The following is a 25,000-nucleotide window of genomic DNA, read 5'->3' on the forward strand; positions in this document are numbered from 1 at the left end:
ACTTTAGTAAATGCTGTAGCAATGTGGGCTTCACCTCGTTATGCTTGTTATATTTTCATGATGTTAGATGAACTATATAAAGCAGAACGTGGAGAGATGGAAAAGAAACTTCAAGCAAAAGATGAAGTCATTGAATCCAAAGACAAAAGCATACAGAAAAGAATACCACGTTTCGGTACCAAAAGGAAAGGAAAAGAGTTTATAAGTATATGATATATACTGAAGAGTTGGAGAAAGAAAGAAGATAAAGATATGGTTATGTTGCATTTAGTCAGAAGAAACAAACAAAAGCTTTTATGACCTTGCTAAAATATATAAATCTGACAGAAACTGGTTCTATCGTGAAAACTTACCGATTTCAATGACACCGAATGAGCAAATAAAGGAAATTGTCAAAAAACTCTTCCTCAAACACACTATGACATCAAAGGTTGCACAATACTTACATTCAAAGAAGACTTAACATACTGAAGGAAAAAATAACAGAATATTTCGATAACTTCAAAGAGGAAGAATGAAGTCACGACAACATTAACGAAGAAGTCACGACAACATTAACGAAGAGAGAATGAGGTGAAAAAAAACAGGTGAAATCTCACCTCTTCACCAAAAAAATATATTTTTGCTTAAATGACGTTCAGGGTCAATTTCTTCAACCATTTCACTTCCTTCGTCAATGTCAATAGAAGCTTCTTCAACCTTTTGGTAAGAACTTTTTATAACATCTTTGTTCGTTATTGTTTTCAGAGATGAAGAATAATATTTCACATTTGTTTCACCCTTCTTATATTCTTTCTGTTCGGAAAGATTCATAGCAATACTGAAGAAGTCAATGTTGGAGTTCTTTATAATAGTATAATGAGTATCTTTGACATTCACGAAGAAACCCTTTTGTTTCAAAACTACTGCTAACTCTTGTGAAGTATAACGTTTGCGGTCAATGACAATAGCTAATGGTCTGACATACTGACCAAACTTAGATTCTTTCACAAACTTCTTGTTAAAGATAACATTGACGTTTGAAGCATTTTGAACTCATTCTTGATGACAGTAGCGAGAGCATTGTATGAAAAGAACTTGCAATCTTGCATGTGTTTCATTAAAATAAAAATATTAAATTATTTTGAAAAATAACTTAAAAAAATCTAATCTAATTTTTTCAAAAAATATTTTTTTATTTCCTACTAAAGATGTATCGGAAGTTGTCTAAGTTAGAACACTCGGAAATAAAACAACTTCTTACAGAAGCTAATATAGATGTTGCAAAGCATTACACAACAAACAAAAAGGCACTCGCTGACATCCTCAATGACTATAATGGTGAAATAACTTATGATAGAATTCATGAGTTCATAAAGCCGCAACGCGGCGAGGACGAAGTCCATGCAAGAGCATTTCCTTTAAATGACGTTGCTATTGACTTATATCATAGACGTTCAATACCTCATGAAGTAAGAAGAGAAATGTTTGACATAACAAATGCAAACGTTGGTCATACTCGTAAAGCTCTTTCACATGACGTTCGTCAAGAGATGTTTGACATAACAAATGCAAACGTTGGTGAAACAAGAAGAGCTGTACCACATGAAGTAAGAAGAGAAATGTTTGACATAACAAATGCAAACGTTGGTGAAACACGAAAGAGAGATGACACACTGAAACAACAGAGAAGAGAGATGTTTAAAAGTGCTATAGAACAAGTTCGCAAAGCTAATAATGTCATTCGTTCCATTGACGACAAACCAAAAGAAGGTGAGAGATGGTTAAAGAAAGATGAAGAAATAGGAAGAGAAATGTGAAGTCAGGCAATAGACTCATTGACTTTAACATCGAAGCTTTAGATGAACCAAACAGAGACTACTTACACAAACATTTCGGTAAGGTTTTCATGAGACTCTTAGAGAAAATTAAAATAAACTCCCAACAGAGATGGATGGTATGTTATAAACTTGGTGGAAAGTATGAATGTTCTACGTTAAACCTCAATAATATTGGAACATTACTACATCAGCTCTTGAAGGAGAACTTTATATCAGAGATAGAAGCAAATGCTGCAGGTATTGTTGAAATGCACTATGACTTCTTCTTGACAAACATAAAGAATCTTACGAAATAAAGATGTATGATTTAACAGAATATGAAGGCTTAACGATGTCAGATGTAAAGAAAGGCAAACCAAAAAAGAGACCATATAGAGATGAAAGCACACTGACAAATGACCAGAAAGCCATTTTGGAAGCTCTTAAGCAAACAGGAAACCCAGCACTTATAGAAAGCTTTTGGAAAGATAATGGTGAAAAGAAGTTTTATAAGAAGAGAAGCGGTCAGTTCTGGAAGTATCTTTGCACATTACCTATAAATCTTGAACGCTACCAAATCTTCAATGAACTGAACAAAAGAACTGCAACACTTATGACAGGACAATTGTTTCGTTTATGCTTGCATTCAGGCTGGAGTAAATGAAGAAACTATTGACCACATGAGAGAAGTCATTCGTGTTAGAGACTTTCCTCAAAGTAAAGTACAAGAAATTTCTGACGCAACAGGTATAGCATTTAATGTTACCATTGGTTACTTCAATGACTCAAGACATAATGAAATAAAGAGATACATACCAAAAGAATGTGAAACTGTTCGAACTATTGACTTACTTCTTGTTGAAGACCACTACATGCTAAATGAAAGACTTCCAATGACAACATATTTCATTCGAAACTATATAGAAATCTTGAAGGAGTGTGGTGGAATGAACATTGAAAACAGATGAAAATATATACAAAGAGAGAAGATAAATATGTAGTTCGCATGGATAGAACTACACCGCTATGGGATGTTATGAAAACATTGTGGGAGTGCAAATATTTTGAACCTATTTCTTATGGAGAACTTTTCACATATACGACTGACTTATATAAACAGAACCTTGCACCATTTAAAGATTTGACATATGCTCCAAAGTATTGTGTACAACTGAAGAAGAAAGCAGAGTCAAAAGAAGTAAATAAAGCTAAATGTAAGTTCATACCTGAGCACGTTTTCTTTGCTGACTTTGAGTGTAGTACGGATGGCTTTCATAAAGCTTTTAACATCTGTTATGACAGTGAAGATGGTTCAGTTAGTGAAAGCATTTGGGGTCAAAACTGTGCAACAGAATTTTTGGAAAGACTTCCTGACAAGAGTTTAATATATTTCCATAACCTCAGTTATGACATAAACTTCATCTTAAGACACATGACAGAAGTGAAAGGAACTCCCATCATTAAAGGTTCACGAACAATGCAAATAACTGGTTTATATAAAGGACGGGCAATTATTATAAAAGACTCTTACAGTGTTATAAATAAGAAGCTTAAACTATTTCCTGCTATGTTTAACTTACAAACAGGACCGAAAGAAGTATTTCCATATAACTACTACAGCAGTGTTTTGTTAGCAAATGACAACAGAACTGGTGTCATTTCTGAAGCATGTAAGTTTATCCATGATGCAGATACATTTATGAAGAACATAGATTCCATCAAAGGTTGCAGAATAGATGAAAACCACTTCGACTTAGAAAAATATAGCACGTTTTACTGCAAACAAGATGTAAGAATTTTAAGAGAAGGTTTTGTAAAGTTCCGCAATGACTTATTGAAAGAGTTTGATTTAAACGTTTATGACTACGTTAGTATTTGTTCTATTGCTAACAAATTGTTTGAGAACAGAGTATACTTCCCGAATGGAAATCTTTATGACCTCTCAAATAAACCAAGAGAATTTATTTCGAGATGCATTCAAGGTGGAAGATGTATGTTGTCAGATAACATGAAACAAAAGAGCAAAAAGAAACTCATTGCTGACTTCGACACTGTTTCATTATATCCTTCAGCTATAGCAAGACTTTATACTTTAGAAGGTATTCCAAAAGTATTGAAGGAAGAAATGTTAAGCACAGAGTATCTCATGAGACATTTATTCGATGACGACCAAAAGGAACCCATTGGTGAAAAGTTTATGTCTGGCTTCTTTGTTCTCATTAAGATAACAGAGATTGGTATACCCAGACACTTTCATTTAATAGTTTGCGACCCTGAACTAAATCCAGAACTTAACGTTCCAAGAAGTTCAAACACTTGCTGTCTCATGTATGTTGACCATATAACATTACAAGACCTCATAAAATATCAAGGTGTCAAATGTGAAGTGTTGCAAGGATACTATTACGATGGAAACAGAGATATGAGAATAAGAGATGAAGTAAAGAAGTTGTTTGAGTTAAGGTTAAAGTATAAGAAAGAAGAAAACCCCTTACAAGAAATTATAAAACTCATTCTGAACAGCATTTATGGCAAAACTATTCTATCTCCTATTGAGTCAAAAATAACCATAGTAGATGACAAAGATGCTATAAGATATGCTATAAGAAATTACAACCATATAGTGAAGTTCGAAGGTTTGGATGGTTCAGATAAAACTATTTTCAAGCTAACGAAAAGCATTTGCAGACACTTTAACTTCTGTCCACTTGGTGTTAATATTCTGTCTATGTCAAAACGTATTATGAATGAAGTATTCTGTACTGCAGAGGACATGGGACTTCAAATCTTTTACCAGGATACCGACAGTATGCACTTATATAATGAAGACATCCCAAAGCTTGCAGCAGAGTTTAAGAAGAGATATGGTCGCGAACTTATAGGAAAGAACCTTGGTCAATTTCATAGCGACTTTGCAGAAATAACACCTGGAAAACAAAGTTTAGCTTATAAAAGTATTTTCTGTGGAAAGAAGACCTACATAGACTTACTCACTAACGATTTAAATGAAGTTGCATTTCACTGCAGAATGAAAGGCGTGAAGCAAGATGTTATTGCTTTAACCGCTAATGAAATGTTTCCTGAAGCTATACAATGCTATTACAATGAAGATAAGAACATTCACATACCTGTTGGAACATATGACAAAGACTCTGAGTTCAGTTTAATGAAACTTTACAAAGCACTTCATGATGGTCAAGAGATTGCATTCGACTTATGTAAGTCATGTCAACCTTGCTTTGCTGAAAAGTTCAACTTTTCAATAACGACTAAAACAAGCTTTATTCGTAAGTTGAAGTTCTGAGGTCATTTATTTTTGTCAGCAATGAGGTCATTCGTGATAAAAATAAAGCTAGCGTAGATTTTACAATACTGCGATGGTAGAGTTTAAGAGTTGTGCTTCAATGTAGAGACAGTCCTTCCCATCTGGAGGCAAGAACACTGGACATTTATGGTCATGAGTGGAGAACATGTCTATCCAAAACTCACGATTGAAGCCAGTTAATTTATAGTATTTAGGGTTAGGAAGTGGTGAAGTTCTTGTATGACCAATGAACTCATTTTCAACGCCTTTGGCTATATTAGAGTAAAGTATTGCTTGCTTTCTATCCCAAATGCCAGGTGTTACAATCTTTGAAAATTCATTTTTCCTCGGAAGCATTGCATCATAATTGAAAACATTCTTAAAATCATCACTTGGTTCGGAGATTTGAAATCTTATACGTAATGGATTTTCTTTCTTTTTAGCGACTTCATTGAATGGTGAGAATACAATGAATTGACAGTCATGAGTTCCATCTTCATTTTCATTAAATTCATAATGAAAGTCTATAAGTTGTGGCTGACTACCTTCTTCTTTCAGTTGTGCAAGAAACTCACGTAAAGGCTGTAAAGTTTGTACTTCAATGTTGAACTTTTTCTCGAACATCTCATTAAATGAAATCATACATTGTTGCAATGTTGTATCGTCTTTAAAGTATTTGTATATGTGAATGTTTTGGGCGCTTAAAGACTGTTCGTCATTTTCTATCTCGACTTGAAGTATAAAGTCAACCTTTCTGAAAGCACGTGTTATATACATAGATGTTATGCCAATGTACTTCTCTTCATTTATGTTCACAATCCAGTCTGTTGGAAACTTAAACGTTACTCTGTTCCCCTTTATTTTGACGTCAGGGTTTTCACTACTGAACGCAACAGTTAAAGGTATTTGTCTATACATTTAATTCGGATAAAAATAAACCATTTACTCTTTCTTTGCTTCAGCTTCTTTAGCTTTTGCTTCTTCTCTAGCTTTTTTCGCCAGCAAACGTGGGTTCTTCTGTCTTCCAGCAGCTAATGCAGCTAGTTGTTTTTCACTAAGTTTTCTCTTTGGTCTCTCTGGCTTTTGTTCTTGTTTTTGTTCCTTCAGTTCGGATAAAATTTGCTCGCGAATTTCTTTCTTCAATGCTTCAACATCTATGACACCTTGGGTCTTGTCCGTAGGGCTTGTCTGAGTCATTTGACTGCAGATAAAAAACTAAATTAAAACTTTAACCGATGTAAAATGAGCTTGTCAAAATCAGAGCGAGAGTCTATTATATTAAATGACGCAAGAGGAATACAACATCCTTTCTATTACGTAAGTCAGAGTAAAGATGGTAAAATATACGTAAGAAAAAGAAAGGTCCATTAGCGAATGCAGAGAGCGACAACATTAAGGTGCATGGCAAGGGTGAAGTCCACGAAGCCCATATAAAACCTTCTGTTCAAACTGAAAAGTCAATAGAACCAGAAGAAAAGAAGCCAGATGTACTTTCAATAACGAACCAAGAGCTTATTGCAAAGTTCGTGAATTTCATTGAAAAACAAACCGAGTCAAAGAACCCTGACCCGCCAGTGAAAGAAGTTGAGACAAAAGAGAATGTACAGTTCATTGAAAATGTCAAGAAACAACTTCCACCACGAATACCAAGAAGAAGAGTGAGAATAATGAAGTAAATAGATATTTTTATCTGAAGTAAATACATGCAGAACGAACAGCTAAACGAATTTACTCCAGCAGAGCATATTCATCAGATTCGCTCATATTTCGATATCATAGACAATGCAGTTCAAATTGGTGACACTAATAGAAAATATTCTGACGCAAAGATTCCATCACAACCTGGAACTGCTAAAGATAACACATGGGTAACATTCAATCTCTCACCTCCTGGTGAAAATATGTTGGACCTTTACAATACATTCATTACGTATAAAATGGAAGGTCAATTTATTGCAGATAAAGAAATTGGTTCAGGTTCCAATAAAACAAACCCACCAGGATTTTGGATTGGTTTCGATGACGCTTTCTATGCAGTTGCTGGATATCAAATCCTTGCAAATGGTCGTATCGTATATTCTCAAGACAACGCAAGAGAAGAAGCATATATAACTTCAAACTCACAAACTACCGAACAAATAAAGAAAGTAGATGTTTTCTCAAAGACTCGACATGAAGATGTATGGAGTCATTCGGGAACATGCAGAACAGGACAAATTGTTAGTGGTCCAATTACAGCAGGAAAATCATTTGATTTTAAGCTTCGTTTAAGAATTCCTGTTAGAAGATTCCTTCCATTAGAAGCTATTCGATTTATTCCAGCTTTTGCAGGAAACATTCAGCTTAAAGTAAAGTTCAGTAGCGACGCCTTACAATGCACATCTATATCTGTAAATGATATCATTGCTTTCAATCCAACTCTTAAAGTTGCATTTGCTTCAGATTCAAATCCACCGACAAATAAATTTGTTCCATGGAATGAACCATTCACTATGATAACGAAGGCAGTAGAAGCTAGTGGAACAGTTACTATTACAACTGTAACCCAGCAACTATTTCGAACAAAGATGGATTTTAATGAATGTTTCATTCATCCAAAGTCATTCTCTTTAGACCCTAACATTTATACAGAACTTGTAGAACATTATACAAACGAGGCTTTATGTTTTCCTGTTAAAGTTATGGATTGGATTCCTATGGACGGTTCATTCTCAAAGAATACAGATAGTTCAAGTGCAACATTTACAGCAGCTTATACGCCTATTAATGTTAAAAGTATTTGGGCACTATTTAGAAAGAAAGACAACTATTATGTTAATTTTGAGAACCCTAAGTTTAAATATCTTCAGCTTTCCATGGGAGCTTATGGAAATATGCCTGCAGAACCTGAAAAATCATATGGACCTGTATTTTATGAAATGGTTGCGAACGCTTGCAATACAAACAATGATATGATAGGATTTAATGAAGATGTTATGAGGTCATTGGTGGATGATGGTAGTGTGGAACATAAATGGGATAGCTATGACAACACACATTTCTTATGTGGTTTTCCAACAGAAGTGGACTTTTGCTTCCAGCAAGGTCAAACATCTACTGCTCCAATAACATACAAATTGTCTGTTAAAGGACCTATTGAACTAGCAACTGAAAATGTACCAAAGCCACTTATTGGATTTATGAGGGATTGTTGCTTTGCAATACAAGTAAGACAGTCAGGCATACCAATAATAAGACTTGACGACTATAACTTAGCAACTGACGACAGTGAGGAATAAAGGATGAACGTTTATTTTTAAAGCTTATAAATGAGTTCTTCATCAAGCTCTCGTGAACCTTCACCATCTATGAAACAAACTTTACCAAACGATTATGGAGCACCTATTGAATATTTCTTACGAGCTGCACAATGGCAAAGAGCAGTTCACCAAGGTTAGGTGTTCCACCAGCTCCTGTCAAAAATAGCATTTGGTCAAGTCCTTATATAAGATATGGTCTCCCACTAGGTTTGCTAGCTACAGCAGGAGCAGTTATGATGTTGAAAAGAAATAAAGCAAATGTTATAAATAATACTGAAGTAGCTGAAGTTAAACAAACTCCAACACCTTCGTCAAAACCAACGCCTTCACAAGCAAAACCTTCAATGACTCCTGAACCTATGAAGTACAAACTCCTGTTCAAAAGTCAACTCCTAAACCGACTCCAACATTTAAACCAGAACCTACGCCTCAAATAAATCGTAAAACTCCTGCGTTTCCTTACTGAAAAATAACGTTATTTTTATTTTATTTGAACATTTTTATTTGATTGAAATGACGACTAAAGTCACTGAAGCAATGAAACAAAAGTTTTTGGTAGAATACATTAAATCAGGAATTATTCCAGAAGGTTTTTACGTTCATACTATGAAGGATGGTAGAGTTCAGTTTAGAAAGATAAAGCAACCATTAGATAGAGAAGGAATTTTGAGAAAGATTAAACTTCATGAGGACAACATTGCTGAACTTAAGAAGAAGTTAGAAGAGTTGGAGAAAGGAAGAGAGTTATAAAGCAATGAATTCAACAGACCCAAAGGGTCAGAGCCGCTTTGCGGCTAGGTTAGAAATGAGGTTAGAAAACGTGTTAGATCTAACATTCTAACATAAACATTATTTTTGTGCTATGTTTTCATACGTGTGAGGGTGGTGATATCATTAATTTTTAAATAAATGTGGGAACAAAAATATAACATTTCTACTCAGCAGGAATGAGACCCTTACTGACTATGTATTCGTTTAATGCTTGATGAAAACAATGGTACATATTATCGTATGGGTATACACAACGTCTGTTTCCATCGTCGTCGTATATGTAGAGCTCAAATCCAGTCCAACCTTCTTTTGTACAATATGTAGCTTTATTTAAGTATGCATTTATGTAGATAAGGCAATTTTTTTCATCGCTCCAGAAATAATTTTTGTTCTTTGTTGAAATAGTTTTCGTTCCTCTGCGACATAAGGAATGTATGCAATGAACTTTGCGTCATAAGGGATTGTAATATATTCAGGGTTTCTTTCATCGTCAATGGGTCTGTCTTTGTTAAAATGCATGTTTCTCAGTTTTACTTGAGTTTTGAATAGTTCACGGAAACGTTCTGGGAAAGAGTCATAGTAAATGTAGTCGGACATGTCTTGTAATGAAATAAAAAATTAAAAAAAATAAAAATAAGGTTATTTTTTATTTAGTGAGGATGGTAGTGAATTCGTTAGTGAAGTCGTTAGTGAAGTCGTTAGTGAAGTCGTTTATGTGTCAGATGGTTTTGTAAATATTTAAGGTTATGTTGGGTAAGGTGGAACGCAGTGCCGCCGTACCCAACATAGTCATACTAACTAACATAACCGCCTGCTGCCATAAGTCTTTGACGCCAACCCATACCAGCTAATGAAGGTTGACTTGGTTTAGTTTGGAAACTAAACTTTGGTTTTGGTTTATCTTCAGTTTTTGGTTTCTTCTTCTATCGGTTTTTTCGTCACTTTTCGGTTCCTCTGACTTTACTTCACTTGCAGGAACAGTTGTGTCGTCAACATCTTCATAAATATCATATGCCATTTGTTTTTGTTTTCCTTTCAACTTTTTGTGTTTGTTGTAAAGTTTAGAATATTTCGACTCTAAGTCAATGAGATGTTCTATAATGAACTGTTGGTCAGTGAAGTAAACTTTTCCATCTGTTGTCTCGAAAGCTCCTTCAGACTTCAATATTTTTATTTGTGAGAGTCTGTTTCTTTTTTGAGATACTTGCCGTTCCATTTTTATGAAAAGTGACTTTGTAGTTAGAGTTTGTATTTCCAGACCTGGCACTTTCTATTATTGAATTTTTCTCTTCATCTGTAAGTTCTTTGACAGGTTTTGACAATGGTTCTGAACTTTTTGTTTGTGGTGTCAATCTACCGTTTCAACTTCTTCGGTCATTTCATCTCAGTAAAAAATTTAGTTTGGTTTGTTTTCAACTGGTTGTTGAGGTTTTTAAGTCGGCTAAAACTTCCTGAGGTATAGGAAGAACTTGACAAACACGTTGTGTAACTGCTGGAAGCCGACAAATCCATCTTGAACCCATTTGTCTCAATGCTGTATTGTTTCATTTCATCTCAGTAAAAAATTTTACATTCCCAAGTTTGAGGTGGTTGCGGTTGGTTATTGTTTACCCACTGTTGTGCATGGTTATATCCTCTGTTAAAGAATCTTTCACCTTGGTCCATATAGTGTCCTGCTTGGTTATAGTAGTCATTTGCTTTGTTATAATAATTTCCTGCTTGTCTTCCTACATTGTCCATCCATCCTTGAACTTTTCCTCTTGTTTCAGGATTTGGAATAAGATTTGTTGCATCTCGTGCTACATCCCAACCTTTCTGTACAGTTTGTATAATAGGTTGTGCTTTCTCTTTAAGTATACCTAATGTACTCAAAATCTTCCTTCCAACTCCAAATACACCTCTGGCTATTGTTCCCACTGCGGGTAAAAATCTAGATGCGACTCCTGCTAATGCGCCAATAAACCATTTCTTATGGGTTAAAAAATGACGAATCCAAACAAGGACCCCTATGTTTCTAAGGCAACAAAAAAAGCACTCATGATAAAAATCTTTAGTTCAACACCAAATGCTTGGTTTATGGATATCTTGGAAAACATTCCGAGGTATAGAGAAGATGGACCTCCATACTGGCTAATATTTGTTGGTCAAAACACAAGTACTGTGAAGCCATACCATTATGGTCCAAAAATATTTTAGATGTGAAAACTGCTTTGACAATATTCGTTGACAAATACCATCCAACAAAACTGACATCTGACTGTGAAAGTTCTTTCAAATCAGACGATATTAAAAACTATCTGCGTTCAAAAAATGTAAACAATATTTCATTGTCGACCAAAACCATTCTGCTCTTGGTGTCATTGACGGTTGTATAAAAATGTTAAGAGACTTAAACCAACCACAAGGTGGTGAAGCAAATGAAATGTCATATGACGACAAATATAGACACTTCTCCATGGCAAAGATGAGACAAGTTTTAAATATTTACAATAACCGTAAACAAAAAGGTTTGGGAAACCACTCCCCCGAAGAAATGAAAAACAACCCCGACTTAGAGAAAGACTATATATTTAATAATTTAGTCAAAAGAGACAAACAAGAAAGAATGCCGGGCTTCAAACTTCAGAAAGGAGACAAAGTAAAAATAGAAATACCTAAACGCGACCCATATGAAAATACTATTGACTATGACAACAATGGGAACCCGACAGGTACTCACATTCGTGTTCGTAAAAATAGAAGAAAGTATACAAGAGAATATTATAGTTAGTATACAAGTCTCGTGTATGGAGGCACTGCGTTCCTCCATACGCAATACTTGTGAATTTGACACTTTACAAAACCGTTAACGTATATTTTACAACACAAACGACAACACTAACTTAACCTTAAATATTTACAAAACCACCACCCACTTCACTTCACTAACGAACTCACTAATGTAAAAATAAACGTTCTCACTATCGTTCTCACTAACAACTTCACTAATGTTCTCATAAATTTTCCTCAATATCTTCATCATCAGTGTTAACCCTATTGTAGTCATACTTGAAGCCATAAACTTTCTCTAACTTCTTAACGTACAATTTACATAACTTACCTTCGTCATCGTATGGTTTAATGATATAACTATTTCTATCTTTATAAACAGTCAATGAAAAGTCAACTGGTCTCGGATGTATTTGAAAGAACATGTTATGCTCAGGAAGGAAGAATAAATGTTTAAATGTATGTTTGTTATACTGTGGAATTCGAATGAGTTGCTTTTGTTCTGTCATTTACATCCAAAATAAAATAAAAATTATTTAAAAAATAAACTTAAAATTAATGATATCACCACCCTCACACGTATGAAAACATAGCACAAAAATAATGTTTATGTTAGAATGTTAGATCTAACACGTTTTCTAACCTCATTTCTAACCTGTTGAATTCATTACTTTATAACTCTCTTCCTTTCTCCAACTCTTCTAACTTCTTCTTAAGTTCAGCAATGTTGTCCTCATGAAGTTTAATCTTTCTCAAAATTACCTTCTCTATCTAATGGTTGCTTTATCTTTCTAAACTGAACTCTACCATCCTTCATAGTATGAACGTAAAAACCTTCTGGAAGTTCCTGATTTAATGTATTCTACCAAAAACTTTTGTTTCATTGCTTCAGTGACTTTAGTCGTCATTTCAATCAAATAAAAATTTAATAAAATAAAAATAACGTTATTTTTTCAGTAAGGAAACGCAGGAGTTTTACGATTTATTTGAGGAGTAGGTTCTGGTTTAAATGTTGGAGTCGGTTTAGGAGTTGACTTTTGAACAGGAGTTTGTACTTCCATAGGTTCAGGAGTCATTGAAGGTTTTGCTTGTGAAGGCGTTGGTTTTGACGAAGGTGTTGGAGTTTGTTTAACTTCAGCTACTTCAGTATTATTTATAACATTTGCTTTATTTCTTTTCAACATCATAACTGCTCCTGCTGTAGCTAGCAAACCTAGTGGGAGACCATATCTTATATAAGGACTTGACCAAATGCTATTTTTGACAGGAGCTGGTGGAACACCTAACCTTGGTGAGACTGCTCTTTGCCATTGTGCAGCTCGTAAGAAATATTCAATAGGTGCTCCATAATCGTTTGGTAAAGTTTGTTTCAGATGGTGAAGGTTCACGAGAGCTTGATGAAGAACTCATTTATAAGCTTTAAAAATAAACGTTCATCCTTTATTCCTCACTGTCGTCCGTGGCTAAGTTATAGTCATCTAATCTTATTATGGGTATGCCATTAGCACGCACCTGAATGGCAAAGCAACAATCCCTCATAAATCCAATAAGTGGCTTTGGTACGTTTTCAGTTGCTAGTTCAATAGGTCCTTTAACAGACAATTTGTATGTTATTGGAGCAGTAGATGTTTGACCTTGCTGGAAGCAAAAGTCCACTTCTGTTGGAAAACCACATAAGAAATGTGTGTTGTCATAGCTATCCCATTTATGTTCCACACTACCATCATCCACCAATGACCTCATAACATCTTCATTAAATCCTATCATATCATTGTTTGTATTGCAGCGTTCGCAACCATTTCATAAAATACAGGTCCATATGATTTTTCAGGTTCTGCAGGCATATTTCCATAAGCTCCCATGGAAAGCTGAAGATATTTAAACTTAGGGTTCTCAAAATTAACATAATAGTTGTCTTTCTTTCTAAATAGTGCCCAAATACTTTTAACATTAATAGGCGTATAAGCTGCTGTAAATGTTGCACTTGAACTATCTGTATTCTTTGAGAATGAACCGTCCATAGGAATCCAATCCATAACTTTAACAGGAAAACATAAAGCCTCGTTTGTATAATGTTCTACAAGTTCTGTATAAATGTTAGGGTCTAAAGAGAATGACTTTGGATGAATGAAACATTCATTAAAATCCATCTTTGTTCGAAATAGTTGCTGGGTTACAGTTGTAATAGTAACTGTTCCACTAGCTTCTACTGCCTTCGTTATCATAGTGAATGGTTCATTCCATGGAACAAATTTATTTGTCGGTGGATTTGAATCTGAAGCAAATGCAACTTTAAGAGTTGGATTGAAAGCAATGATATCATTTACAGATATAGATGTGCATTGTAAGGCGTCGCTACTGAACTTTACTTTAAGCTGAATGTTTCCTGCAAAATGCAGGAATAAATATAGCTTCTAATGGAAGGAATCTTCTAACAGGAATTCTTAAACGAAGCTTAAAATCAAATGATTTTCCTGCTGTAATTGGACCACTAACAATTTGTCCTGTTCTGCATGTTCCCGAATGACTCCATACATCTTCATGTCGAGTCTTTGAGAAAACATCTACTTTCTTTATTTGTTCGGTAGTTTGTGAGTTTGAAGTTATATATGCTTCTTCTCTTGCGTTGTCTTGAGAATATACGATACGACCATTTGCAAGGATTTGATATCCAGCAACTGCATAGAAAGCGTCATCGAAACCAATCCAAAATCCTGGTGGGTTTGTTTTATTGGAACCTGAACCAATTTCTTTATCTGCAATAAATTGACCTTCCATTTTATACGTAATGAATGTATTGTAAAGGTCCAACATATTTTCACCAGGAGGTGAGAGATTGAATGTTACCCATGTGTTATCTTTAGCAGTTCCAGGTTGTGATGGAATCTTTGCGTCAGAATATTTTCTATTAGTGTCACCAATTTGAACTGCATTGTCTATGATATCGAAATATGAGCGAATCTGATGAATATGCTCTGCTGGAGTAAATTCGTTTAACTGTTCGTTCTGCATGTATTTACTTCAGATAAAAATATCTATTTACTTCATTATTCTCACTCTTCTTCTTGGCATTCGTGGTGGAAGTTGTTTCTTGACATTTTCAATGAACTGTACATTCTCTTTTGTCTCAACTTCTTTCACTGGTGGGTCAGGTTCTTTGACTCGGTTTGTTTTTCAATGAAATTCACGAACTTTGCAATAAGCTCTTGGTTCGTTATTGAAAGAACATCTGGCTTCTTTTCTTCTTGTTCTATTGACTTTTCAGTTTGAATAGAAGGTTTTATATGGGCTTCACCCTTGCCATGCACCTTAATGTTGTCGCTCTCTGCATTCGCTAATGGAACCTTTCTTTTTCTTACGTATATTTTACCATCTTTACTCTGACTTACATAATAGAAAGGATGTTGTATTCCTCTTGCGTCATTTAATATAATAGACTCTCGCTCTGATTTTGACAAGCTCATTTTACATCGGTTAAAGTTTTAATTTTGTTTTTTATCTGCAGTCAAATGACTCAGACAAGCCCTACGGACAAGACCCAAGGGGTCATAGATGTTGAAGCATTGAAGAAAGAAATTCGTGAGCAAATTTTATCCGAACTGAAGGAACAAAAACAAGAACAAAAGCCAGAGAGACCAAAGAGAAAACTTAGTGAAAAACAACTAGCTGCATTAGCTGCTGGAAGACAGAAGAACCCACGTTTGCTGGCGAAAAAAGCTAGAGAAGAAGCAAAAGCTAAAGAAGCTGAAGCAAAGAAAGAGTAAATGGTTTATTTTTATCCGAATTAAATGTATAGACAAATACCTTTATCTGTTGCGTTCAGTAGTGAAAACCCTGACGTCAAAATAAAGGGGAACAGAGTAACGTTTAAGTTTCCAACAGACTGGATTGTGAACATAAATGAAGAGAAGTACATTGGCATAACATCTATGTATATAACACGTGCTTTCAGAAAGGTTGACTTTATACTTCAAGTCGAGATAGAAAATGACGAACAGTCTTTAAGCGCCCAAAACATTCACATATACAAATACTTTAAAGACGATACAACATTGCAACAATGTATGATTTCATTTAATGAGATGTTCGAGAAAAAGTTCAACATTGAAGTACAAACTTTACAGCCTTTACGTGAGTTTCTTGCACAACTGAAAGAAGAAGGTAGTCAGCCACAACTTATAGACTTTCATTATGAATTTAATGAAAATGAAGATGGAACTCATGACTGTCAATTCATTGTATTCTCACCATTCAATGAAGTCGCTAAAAGAAAGAAAATCCATTACGTATAAGATTTCAAATCTCCGAACCAAGTGATGATTTTAAGAATGTTTTCAATTATGATGCAATGCTTCCGAGGAAAAATGAATTTTCAAAGATTGTAACACCTGGCATTTGGGATAGAAAGCAAGCAATACTTTACTCTAATATAGCCAAAGGCGTTGAAAATGAGTTCATTGGTCATACAAGAACTTCACCACTTCCTAACCCTAAATACTATAAATTAACTGGCTTCAATCGTGAGTTTTGGATAGACATGTTCTCCACTCATGACCATAAATGTCCAGTGTTCTTGCCTCCAGATGGGAAGGACTGTCTCTACATTGAAGCACAACTCTTAAACTCTACCATCGCAGTATTGTAAAATCTACGCTAGCTTTATTTTTATCACGAATGACCTCATTGCTGACAAAAATAAATGACCTCAGAACTTCAACTTACGAATAAAGCTTGTTTTAGTCGTTATTGAAAAGTTGAACTTTTCAGCAAAGCAAGGTTGACATGACTTACATAAGTCGAATGCAATCTCTTGACCATCATAAAGTGCTTTGTAAAGTTTCATTAAACTGAACTCAGAGTCTTTGTCATATGTTCCAACAGGTATGTGAATGTTCTTATCTTCATTGTAATAGCATTGTATAGCTTCAGGAAACATTTCATTAGCGGTTAAAGCAATAACATCTTGCTTCACGCCTTTCATTCTGCAGTGAAATGCAACTTCATTTAAATCGTTAGTGAGTAAGTCTATGTAGGTCTTCTTTCCACAGAAAATACTTTTATAAGCTAAACTTTGTTTTCCAGGTGTTATTTCTGCAAAGTCGCTATGAAATTGACCAAGGTTCTTTCCTATAAGTTCTCTACCGTATCTCTTCTTAAACTCTGCTGCAAGCTTTGGGATGTCTTCATTATATAAGTGCATACTGTCGGTATCCTGGTAAAAGATTTGAAGTCCCATGTCCTCTGCAGTACAGAATACTTCATTCATAATACGTTTTGACATAGACAGAATATTAACACCAAGTGGACAGAAGTTAAAGTGTCTGCAAATGCTTTTCGTTAGCTTGAAAATAGTTTTATCTGAACCATCCAAACCTTCGAACTTCACTATATGGTTGTAATTTCTTATAGCATATCTTATAGCATCTTTGTCATTACTATGGTTATTTTTGACTCAATAGGAGATAGAATAGTTTTGCCATAAATGCTGTTCAGAATGAGTTTTATAATTTCTTGTAAGGGGTTTTCTTCTTTCTTATACTTTAACCTTAACTCAAACAACTTCTTTACTTCATCTCTTATTCTCATATCTCTGTTTCCATCGTAATAGTATCCTTGCAACACTTCACATTTGACACCTTGATATTTTATGAGGTCTTGTAATGTTATATGGTCAACATACATGAGACAGCAAGTGTTTGAACTTCTTGGAACGTTAAGTTCTGGATTTAGTTCAGGGTCGCAAACTATTAAATGAAAGTGTCTGGGTATACCAATCTCTGTTATCTTAATGAGAACAAAGAAGCCAGACATAAACTTTTCACCAATGGGTTCCTTTTGGTCGTCATCGAATAAATGTCTCATGAGATACTCTGTGCTTAACATTTCTTCCTTCAATACTTTTGGAATACCTTCTAAAGTATAAAGTCTTGCTATAGCTGAAGGATATAATGAAACAGTGTCGAAGTCAGCAATGAGTTTCTTTTTGCTCTTTTGTTTCATGTTATCTGACAACATACATCTTCCACCTTGAATGCATCTCGAAATAAATTCTCTTGGTTTATTTGAGAGGTCATAAAGATTTCCATTCGGGAAGTATACTCTGTTCTCAAACAATTTGTTAGCAATAGAACAAATACTAACGTAGTCATAAACGTTTAAATCAAACTCTTTCAATAAGTCATTGCGGAACTTTACAAAACCTTCTCTTAAAATTCTTACATCTTGTTTGCAGTAAAACGTGCTATATTTTTCTAAGTCGAAGTGGTTTTCATCTATTCTGCAACCTTTGATGGAATCTATGTTCTTCATAAATGTATCTGCATCATGGATAAACTTACATGCTTCAGAAATGACACCAGTTCTGTTGTCATTTGCTAACAAAACACTGCTGTAGTAGTTATATGGAAATACTTCTTTCGGTCCTGTTTGTAAGTTAAACATAGCAGGAAATAGTTTAAGCTTCTTATTTATAACACTGTAAGAGTCTTTTATAATAATTGCCCGTCCTTTATATAAACCAGTTATTTGCATTGTTCGTGAACCTTTAATGATGGGAGTTCCTTTCACTTCTGTCATGTGTCTTAAGATGAAGTTTATGTCATAACTGAGGTTATGGAAATATATTAAACTCTTGTCAGGAAGTCTTTCCAAAAATTCTGTTGCACAGTTTTGACCCCAAATACTTTCACTAACTGAACCATCTTCACTGTCATAACAGATGTTAAAAGCTTTATGAAAGCCATCCGTACTACACTCAAAGTCAGCAAAGAAAACGTGCTCAGGAATGAATTTACATTTAGCTTTATTTACTTCTTTTGACTCTGCTTTCTTCTTCAGTTGTACACAATACTTTGGAGCATATGTCAAATCTTTAAATGGTGCAAGGTTCTGTTTATATAAGTCAGTAGTATATGTGAAAAGTTCTCCATAAGAAATAGGTTCGAAATATTTGCACTCCCACAATGTTTTCATAACATCCCATAACGGTGTTGTTCTATCATAACGAACTACATATTTATCTTCTCTCTTTGTATATATTTTCATCTGTTTTTCAATGTTCATTCCACCACACTCCTTCAAGATTTCTATATAGTTTCGAATGAAATATGTTGTCATTGGAAGTCTTTCATTTAGCATGTAGTGGTCTTCAACAAGAAGTAAGTCAATAGTTCTAACAGTTTCGCATTCTTTTGGTATATATCTCTTTATTTCATTATGTCTTGAGTCATTGAAATAACCAATGGTAACATTAAATGCTATACCAGTTGCGTCAGAAATTTCTTGTACTTTACTTTGAGGAAAGTCTCTAACACGAATGACTTCTCTCATGTGGTCAATAGTTTCTTCATTTACTCCAGCCTGAATGCAAGCATAAACGAAGCAGTTATCTTCTGTCATAAGTGTTGCAGTTCTTTTGTTCAGTTCATTGAAGATTTGGTAGCGTTCAAGATTTATAGGTAATGTGCAAAGATACTTCCAGAACTGCCCGCTTCTCTTCTTATAAAACTTCTTTTCACCATTATCTTTCCAAAAGCTTTCTATAAGTGCTGGGTTTCCTGTTTGCTTAAGAGCTTCCAAAATGGCTTTCTGGTCATTTGTCAGTGTGCTTTCATCTCTATATGGTCTCTTTTTTGGTTTGCCTTTCTTTACATCTGACATCGTTAAGCCTTCATATTCTGTTAAATCATACATCTTTATTTCAGTAAGATTCTTTATGTTTGTCAAGAAGAAGTCATAGTGCATTTCAACAATACCTGCAGCATTTGCTTCTATCTCTGATATAAAGTTCTCCTTCAAGAGCTGATGTAGTAATGTTCCAATATTATTGAGGTTTAACGTAGAACATTCATACTTTCCACCAAGTTTATAACATACCATCCATCTCTGTTGGGAGTTTATTTTAATTTTCTCTAAGAGTCTCATGAAAACCTTACCGAAATGTTTGTGTAAGTAGTCTCTGTTTGGTTCATCTAAAGCTTCGATGTTAAAGTCAATGAGTCTATTGCCTGACTTCACATTCCTCTTCCTATTTTCTTCATCTTTCTTTAACCATCTCTCACCTTCTTTTGGTTTGTCGTCAATGGAACGAATGACATCGTTAGCTTTGCGAACTTGTTCTATAGCACTTTTAAACATCTCTCTTCTCTGTTGTTTCAGTGTGTCGTCTCTTCTTCTTGTTTCACCAACGTTTGCATGGGCTACGCCCGCGCCGTCATGCGGCTTTGTTATGTCAAACATTTCTCTTCTTACTTCATGTGGTATTGAACGTCTATGATATAAGTCAATAGCAACGTCATTTAAAGGAAATGCTCTTGCATGGACTTCGTCCTCGCCGCGTTGCGGCTTTATGAACTCATGAATTCTATCATAAGTTATTTCACCATTATAGTCATTGAGGATGTCAGCGAGTGCCTTTTTGTTTGTTGTGTAATGCTTTGCAACATCTATATTAGCTTCTGTAAGAAGTTGTTTTATTTCCGAGTGTTCTAACTTAGACAACTTCCGATACATCTTTAGTAGGAAATAAAAAAATATTTTTTGAAAAATTAGATTACATTTTTTTTAAGTTATTTTTCAAAATAATTTAATATTTTTATTTTAATGAAACACATGCAAGATTGCAAGTTCTTTTCATACAATGCTCTCGCTACTGTCATCAAGAATGAGTTCAATAATGCTTCAAACGTCAATGTTATCTTTAACAAGAAGTTTGTGAAAGAATCTAAGTTCGGTCAGTATGTCAGACCATTAGCTATTGTCATTGACCGCAAACGTTATACTTCACAAGAGTTAGCAGTAGTTTTGAAACAAAAGGGTTTCTTCGTGAATGTCAAAGATACTCATTATACTGTTATAAAGAACTCCAACATTGACTTCTTCAGTATTGCTATGAATCTTTCGAACAGAAAGAATATAAGAAGGGTGAAACAAATGTGAAATATTATTCTTCATCTCTGAAAACAATAACGAACAAAGATGTTATACAAAAGTTCTTACCAAAGGTTGAAGAAGCTTCTATTGACATTGACGAAGGAAGTGAAATGGTTGAAGAAATTGACCCTGACGTCATTTAAGCAAAAATATATTTTTGGTGAAGAGGTGAGATTTCACCTGTTTTTTCACCTCATTCTCTCTTCGTTAATGTTGTCGTGACTTCTTCGTTAATGTTGTCGTGACTTCTTCGTTAATGTTGTCGTGACTTCTTCGTTAATGTTGTCGTGACTTCTTCGTTAATGTTGTCGTGACTTCATTCTTCCTCTTTGAAGTTATCGAAATATTCTGTTATTTTTTCCTTCAGTAATGTTAAGTCTTCTTTGAATGTAAGTATTGTGCAACCTTTGATGTCATAGTGTGTTTGAGGAAGAGTATTTTTGACAATTTCTTTTATTTGCTCATTCGGTGTCATTGAAATCGGTAAGTTTTCACGATAGAACCAGTTTCTGTCAGATTTTATATATTTTAGCAAGGTCGTAAAAGCTTTGTTGTTTCTTCTGACTAAATGCAACATAACCATATCTCTGTCTTCTTCATTCTCCAACTCTTCAGTATAAATCATATACTTATAGTTCTTTTCCTTTCCTTTTGGTACTGAACGCGGTATTCTTTTCTGTATGCTTTTGTCTTTGGATTCAATGACTTCATCTTTTGCTTGAAGTTTCTTTTCCATCTCTCCACGTTCTTGTCTGTGAATTTCATCTAACATCATGAAAATATAACAAGCATAACGAGGTGAAGCCCACATTGCTACAGCATTTACTAAAAGTCTATGAACATAATATCCTTTCAAACCAGGTGCCAAATTCTTGCGATTTTCGTACGGAATCTCTTCCCTCGGTTTTCCGAGGGAAGCAATCATATGAGGAAATTCTTCTAAAAGTTCTTTAGCCTGTTGGTTTTCAAACCAATGATATGCTTGCTTTGTAGAAAGAAGAGCATTCATTATACTTTGCATTTGGTACATGTCGTCTTTGACAGAACGAATGAGTCTCAATTGTTTGTTATACTGTATGTATTCGTATTCTTCATTTATGACTTCATGAACGATAGCAGTTGTTGTGTTCTCTAATGTTGACATATCTGTCTTTACATACAGGATAAAAAAATAAATAAAATAAAAACTAACTTTATTTTTATCTTTCACAAAAGACCAAAAATAAAACGCTTTACATGTATTTTTCAGCAACTTCGTCAAATAATTTATAGCTTTATCTATCTCATCTACTTCAAACGTTTCTTTACCTTTTATGGGAGCACCATACATTTTCTCAAACTTTTCGAGTAGTTCTGTTTCTGCGGCTCTCATATCATTAACGAACACAACCTTGACTCTATTGACTGTACTGTCATATCTTTGAGTTATATTATATGTTCTTCCTATCTTATATCTTTTTGTGTTGAAGTCCTTCGGTTTCTGAACGATGTAAAGTAAGCCTTCACTGCAACGTTCCGTATCGAATGAACCATTTGTTATGAAGTTATATCCAACAACTGGGTCAATCCATAACAAAACTATTGGTATAAGACTTTTGTCGATGAGATATGCTGTAGTTCCATAGAATCTTACTGATATCATAAGCTCAGGATTTCTTGTCAAAATTTTCTGAGTTGAAGCATTTCTAACCCAGTCGTGTGTTTTCTTTCCAGATGGAAATATAATGTCTGACAAAGAATATTTGTTGTATTTCTTTGAGTATCTTACGTTTAAATCACCTATTCTAACCAATTTGGTGTCATTGTCTATCTTTCTAACTGTTTCAAACTCAATGTTTGACATATATGTCTTTACATACAAAATAAAAAATAAATAAAAATAAAACTAACGTTATTTTTAAAATTTGTGAAAACTCAACGGTTTGACACAAGCCATATGCCATTTTACTCAGAATTTTGTGCTGAATTCAGCAAAAATAATGTTTATGTTAGCATGTTAGATCTAACACGTTTTCTAACCTCTTTTCTAACATAACTATTTACAAGCGTTTTACATGGTATATGTTGCGATGGTTCATGACTTTAAACAGTTTTGTAGCTTCTATTTCTTCTTTTAGTACATCGAATGTTTTAACAATGCCGAAGGTTTCTTTATATTTCTTCTTGACGTCAGATAGAAGGAAATCGTCAGCAGTTGGATAATTTTTGTTCAGAAATGCTAACATGTCCATTTTATCTTCTGCTGGCTTTTCTACTTCTTTCTTTAAATCTGCATAGTCGTTTCTCATTCTTTCTATCTCTTTGACGGAGTAGTTATATTTCCTCATCGCTGCCTTACATTTTGAACATTGCGGGTTCATTTTTGCGTTATACATTGAAATTTGACCTGCTAAAACAACTAAGGCGTCAATTGCTCTCTTCATCTCAAACATAGCGGGTCTTAGTTGTTCGTTCCATACTTTGCCTCTTTCTATCTTTATCTCTTATTTCCCAAACACATTCAGCAACTAATGAAACAAAGTTATCGTAGGTCTTAAATTCTTCAGATTTATATATGTCAGAAACATTCTTATAAACCATGTCGCAATCTTTGTCCATAACTTTATGGTTGCAATGAAAACCAAGGAATTCATAATTTACTTTACGTATGAACTTCTTTATTTCTACTGAGTCAGTTGTTTTGACTTCAATTTCGTCGAATTCAGGAATAGTTAGTTTTTGTTGTTGGATTTCAGGCAATTTGGGTAAATGGTCAATAATGTCCTGCATTTCATAAAGATACTGTTCATTTGTTTCATCTTTCGCACTACAGTCTAAATTACTTGTTAAAAGTTCTTGCTTTATCTTCTGGATTTTTGTTTCGAAAGTATATGAAGAAGGAATGAAGCTTTTCATCTCTACTAACATAGATGTTGGATTTATGACTAACGAGTTTGGTGCTGTAGTTTGAATTGTTGTTGTGCCGATTGTTGAAATCATATCTTTACATACAAGATAAAAATTTTTCTTAGAAAAAATTAGCGTTATTTTTCTTTCATAAGGAAATGTCAAAAATTCATGATTTTCGAGAGTTTTAGACCATGTTAGAAAAGTGGTTAGAAAACGTGTTAGATCTAACATTCTAACATAAACATTATTTTTTGGTGTAAATAAATGGTACCATTAATGATATCATGACTGTTCTCATTCATGTCTGATTTACATCCAACGAAAAAGTTTAGAAGAATTTTCTTATTCTTTCTGGCATGTTTTTATCTTTCCAGTACTCCCGCTCTAATGGTCCCAGATGTGTTGGCTTTGACTCTCTCAAGTTCTTAGATGGTATAACATCTTCAACACCTCCTTCATATCTTACTTTATAAGTGTCATCGTTTATGTTGTAGTCAAGTATTTCAATAACCACTCCTCGCTTTGCTTCGTCAATGGTTTCAGCAAGTTTGCCATTACTACTTTCGACTAATTTATGACGAGGGTAAAATGCTATGGAGTCGTCTGCAGCTTTTATAAGATATCCATTACCTTGTGTAGAGTCTACGATATAATAGTTTCTACTTAACCTTAAACGTTTCTTTGTCAACGGTTTGTCGTCAAGAACTACACGAACTTTTGTACCAGGAATGAGGGTAAATTGTGTTGAATTTCTGATATTTTGTGTTTGGCTTCGTTTCTTTTGTATATACTTTTCTTCTTGTTGTTGTGTCATTGAATTTGGTGTATGTCCTGTTGTAGAATGTGTTGAGGAATTGTAAACTTCGATGAAATGTTTCATTGTTTCTTCGGTAAAGTCTCGCTCTTGATTTAAATCTCTGAGAGTCCTTATGAAGCGGTTTATGATGCCGAGTATGTTATGGTTATGGTCTTCAGTAGTGTAGTGAGTTATGTTATGCTTAATGAGAAATTCTGTGATTTCGTTGCTGAGGTATGCACTGTCTTGGTCTGATGTTAAAGTACTTGGGTTATGTTCTGCTACAAACTTTTGTAAAACTCTTAACACTTCATGAGTTCCTTTATTTCTCATTATATACGCAAAAGCTTTGCGAGTGTTAACATTAATGAAGATGAGGAATGGTTTATGTCCTCCTTTTCTGCTTTGAATGAGAGTGTCAAATTGGTATGCGTCAGGAGTG

General features: G+C 34.4%; 10 protein-coding genes and 6 pseudogenes across 16 annotated transcripts, besides 3 other annotated features; 5 read left to right on the forward strand and 11 right to left on the reverse strand.

The window, feature by feature from the left end:
• Window positions 1–3: 3 nt before the first annotated feature.
• Window positions 4–9,925: a mobile genetic element.
• On the reverse strand, window positions 5,164–5,727 carry TVAGG3_0452980 (uncharacterized protein; the record flags this gene model as incomplete). The annotated part of the gene is made up of 1 exon (XM_051234689.1): window positions 5,164–5,727. The coding sequence occupies one exon, from the start codon at window positions 5,725–5,727 to the stop codon at window positions 5,164–5,166; it is 564 nt and encodes a 187-aa protein (XP_051104419.1).
• On the reverse strand, window positions 6,046–6,300 carry TVAGG3_0452990 (uncharacterized protein; the record flags this gene model as incomplete). The annotated part of the gene is made up of 1 exon (XM_051234690.1): window positions 6,046–6,300. One exon carries the CDS (start codon window positions 6,298–6,300, stop codon window positions 6,046–6,048), a length of 255 nt encoding a protein of 84 aa, XP_051104420.1.
• TVAGG3_0453000 (uncharacterized protein) lies at window positions 7,248–8,381 on the forward strand (the record flags this gene model as incomplete). Its single annotated transcript, XM_051234691.1, has 1 exon — window positions 7,248–8,381. A coding segment is annotated over one exon (1,134 nt), but the record flags the coding sequence as incomplete, so codon positions are not given.
• Window positions 8,412–8,868, forward strand: TVAGG3_0453010 (annotated as a pseudogene). The gene has a single exon. A coding segment is annotated over exon 1 (457 nt).
• Window positions 9,337–9,770, reverse strand: TVAGG3_0453020 (annotated as a pseudogene). The gene has a single exon. A coding segment is annotated over exon 1 (434 nt).
• A 1,096-nt stretch (window positions 9,926–11,021) lies between the features above and the next one.
• Window positions 11,022–25,000: part of a mobile genetic element that runs on past the window's edge.
• Window positions 11,938–25,000: part of a mobile genetic element that runs on past the window's edge.
• TVAGG3_0453050 (repellent protein 1 family) lies at window positions 12,896–13,294 on the reverse strand (the record flags this gene model as incomplete). The annotated part of the gene is made up of 1 exon (XM_051234692.1): window positions 12,896–13,294. A coding segment is annotated over one exon (399 nt), but the record flags the coding sequence as incomplete, so codon positions are not given.
• TVAGG3_0453060 lies at window positions 14,982–15,406 on the reverse strand (annotated as a pseudogene). The gene has a single exon. A coding segment is annotated over exon 1 (425 nt).
• On the forward strand, window positions 15,452–15,706 carry TVAGG3_0453070 (uncharacterized protein; the record flags this gene model as incomplete). Its single annotated transcript, XM_051234693.1, has 1 exon — window positions 15,452–15,706. One exon carries the CDS (start codon window positions 15,452–15,454, stop codon window positions 15,704–15,706), a length of 255 nt encoding a protein of 84 aa, XP_051104423.1.
• Window positions 16,025–16,587, forward strand: TVAGG3_0453080 (annotated as a pseudogene). The gene has a single exon. A coding segment is annotated over exon 1 (563 nt).
• On the reverse strand, window positions 16,648–17,208 carry TVAGG3_0453090 (organellar and viral DNA polymerase type B; the record flags this gene model as incomplete). Its single annotated transcript, XM_051234694.1, has 1 exon — window positions 16,648–17,208. The coding sequence occupies one exon, from the start codon at window positions 17,206–17,208 to the stop codon at window positions 16,648–16,650; it is 561 nt and encodes a 186-aa protein (XP_051104424.1).
• Window positions 19,586–20,453, reverse strand: TVAGG3_0453100 (organellar and viral DNA polymerase type B; the record flags this gene model as incomplete). Its single annotated transcript, XM_051234695.1, has 1 exon — window positions 19,586–20,453. A coding segment is annotated over one exon (868 nt), but the record flags the coding sequence as incomplete, so codon positions are not given.
• Window positions 20,544–21,016, forward strand: TVAGG3_0453110 (annotated as a pseudogene). The gene has a single exon. A coding segment is annotated over exon 1 (473 nt).
• On the reverse strand, window positions 21,190–22,017 carry TVAGG3_0453120 (KilA, N-terminal/APSES-type HTH, DNA-binding family; the record flags this gene model as incomplete). The annotated part of the gene is made up of 1 exon (XM_051234696.1): window positions 21,190–22,017. One exon carries the CDS (start codon window positions 22,015–22,017, stop codon window positions 21,190–21,192), a length of 828 nt encoding a protein of 275 aa, XP_051104426.1.
• Window positions 22,106–22,515, reverse strand: TVAGG3_0453130 (organellar and viral DNA polymerase type B; the record flags this gene model as incomplete). The annotated part of the gene is made up of 1 exon (XM_051234697.1): window positions 22,106–22,515. A coding segment is annotated over one exon (410 nt), but the record flags the coding sequence as incomplete, so codon positions are not given.
• On the reverse strand, window positions 22,913–23,453 carry TVAGG3_0453140 (annotated as a pseudogene). The gene has a single exon. A coding segment is annotated over exon 1 (541 nt).
• Window positions 24,091–24,891, reverse strand: TVAGG3_0453150 (integrase core domain containing protein family; the record flags this gene model as incomplete). The annotated part of the gene is made up of 1 exon (XM_051234698.1): window positions 24,091–24,891. One exon carries the CDS (start codon window positions 24,889–24,891, stop codon window positions 24,091–24,093), a length of 801 nt encoding a protein of 266 aa, XP_051104428.1.

Source organism: Trichomonas vaginalis, chromosome V, assembly GCF_026262505.1.
Source record: "Trichomonas vaginalis G3 chromosome V, whole genome shotgun sequence".
Classification (NCBI taxonomy): domain Eukaryota; phylum Parabasalia; order Trichomonadida; family Trichomonadidae; genus Trichomonas; species Trichomonas vaginalis.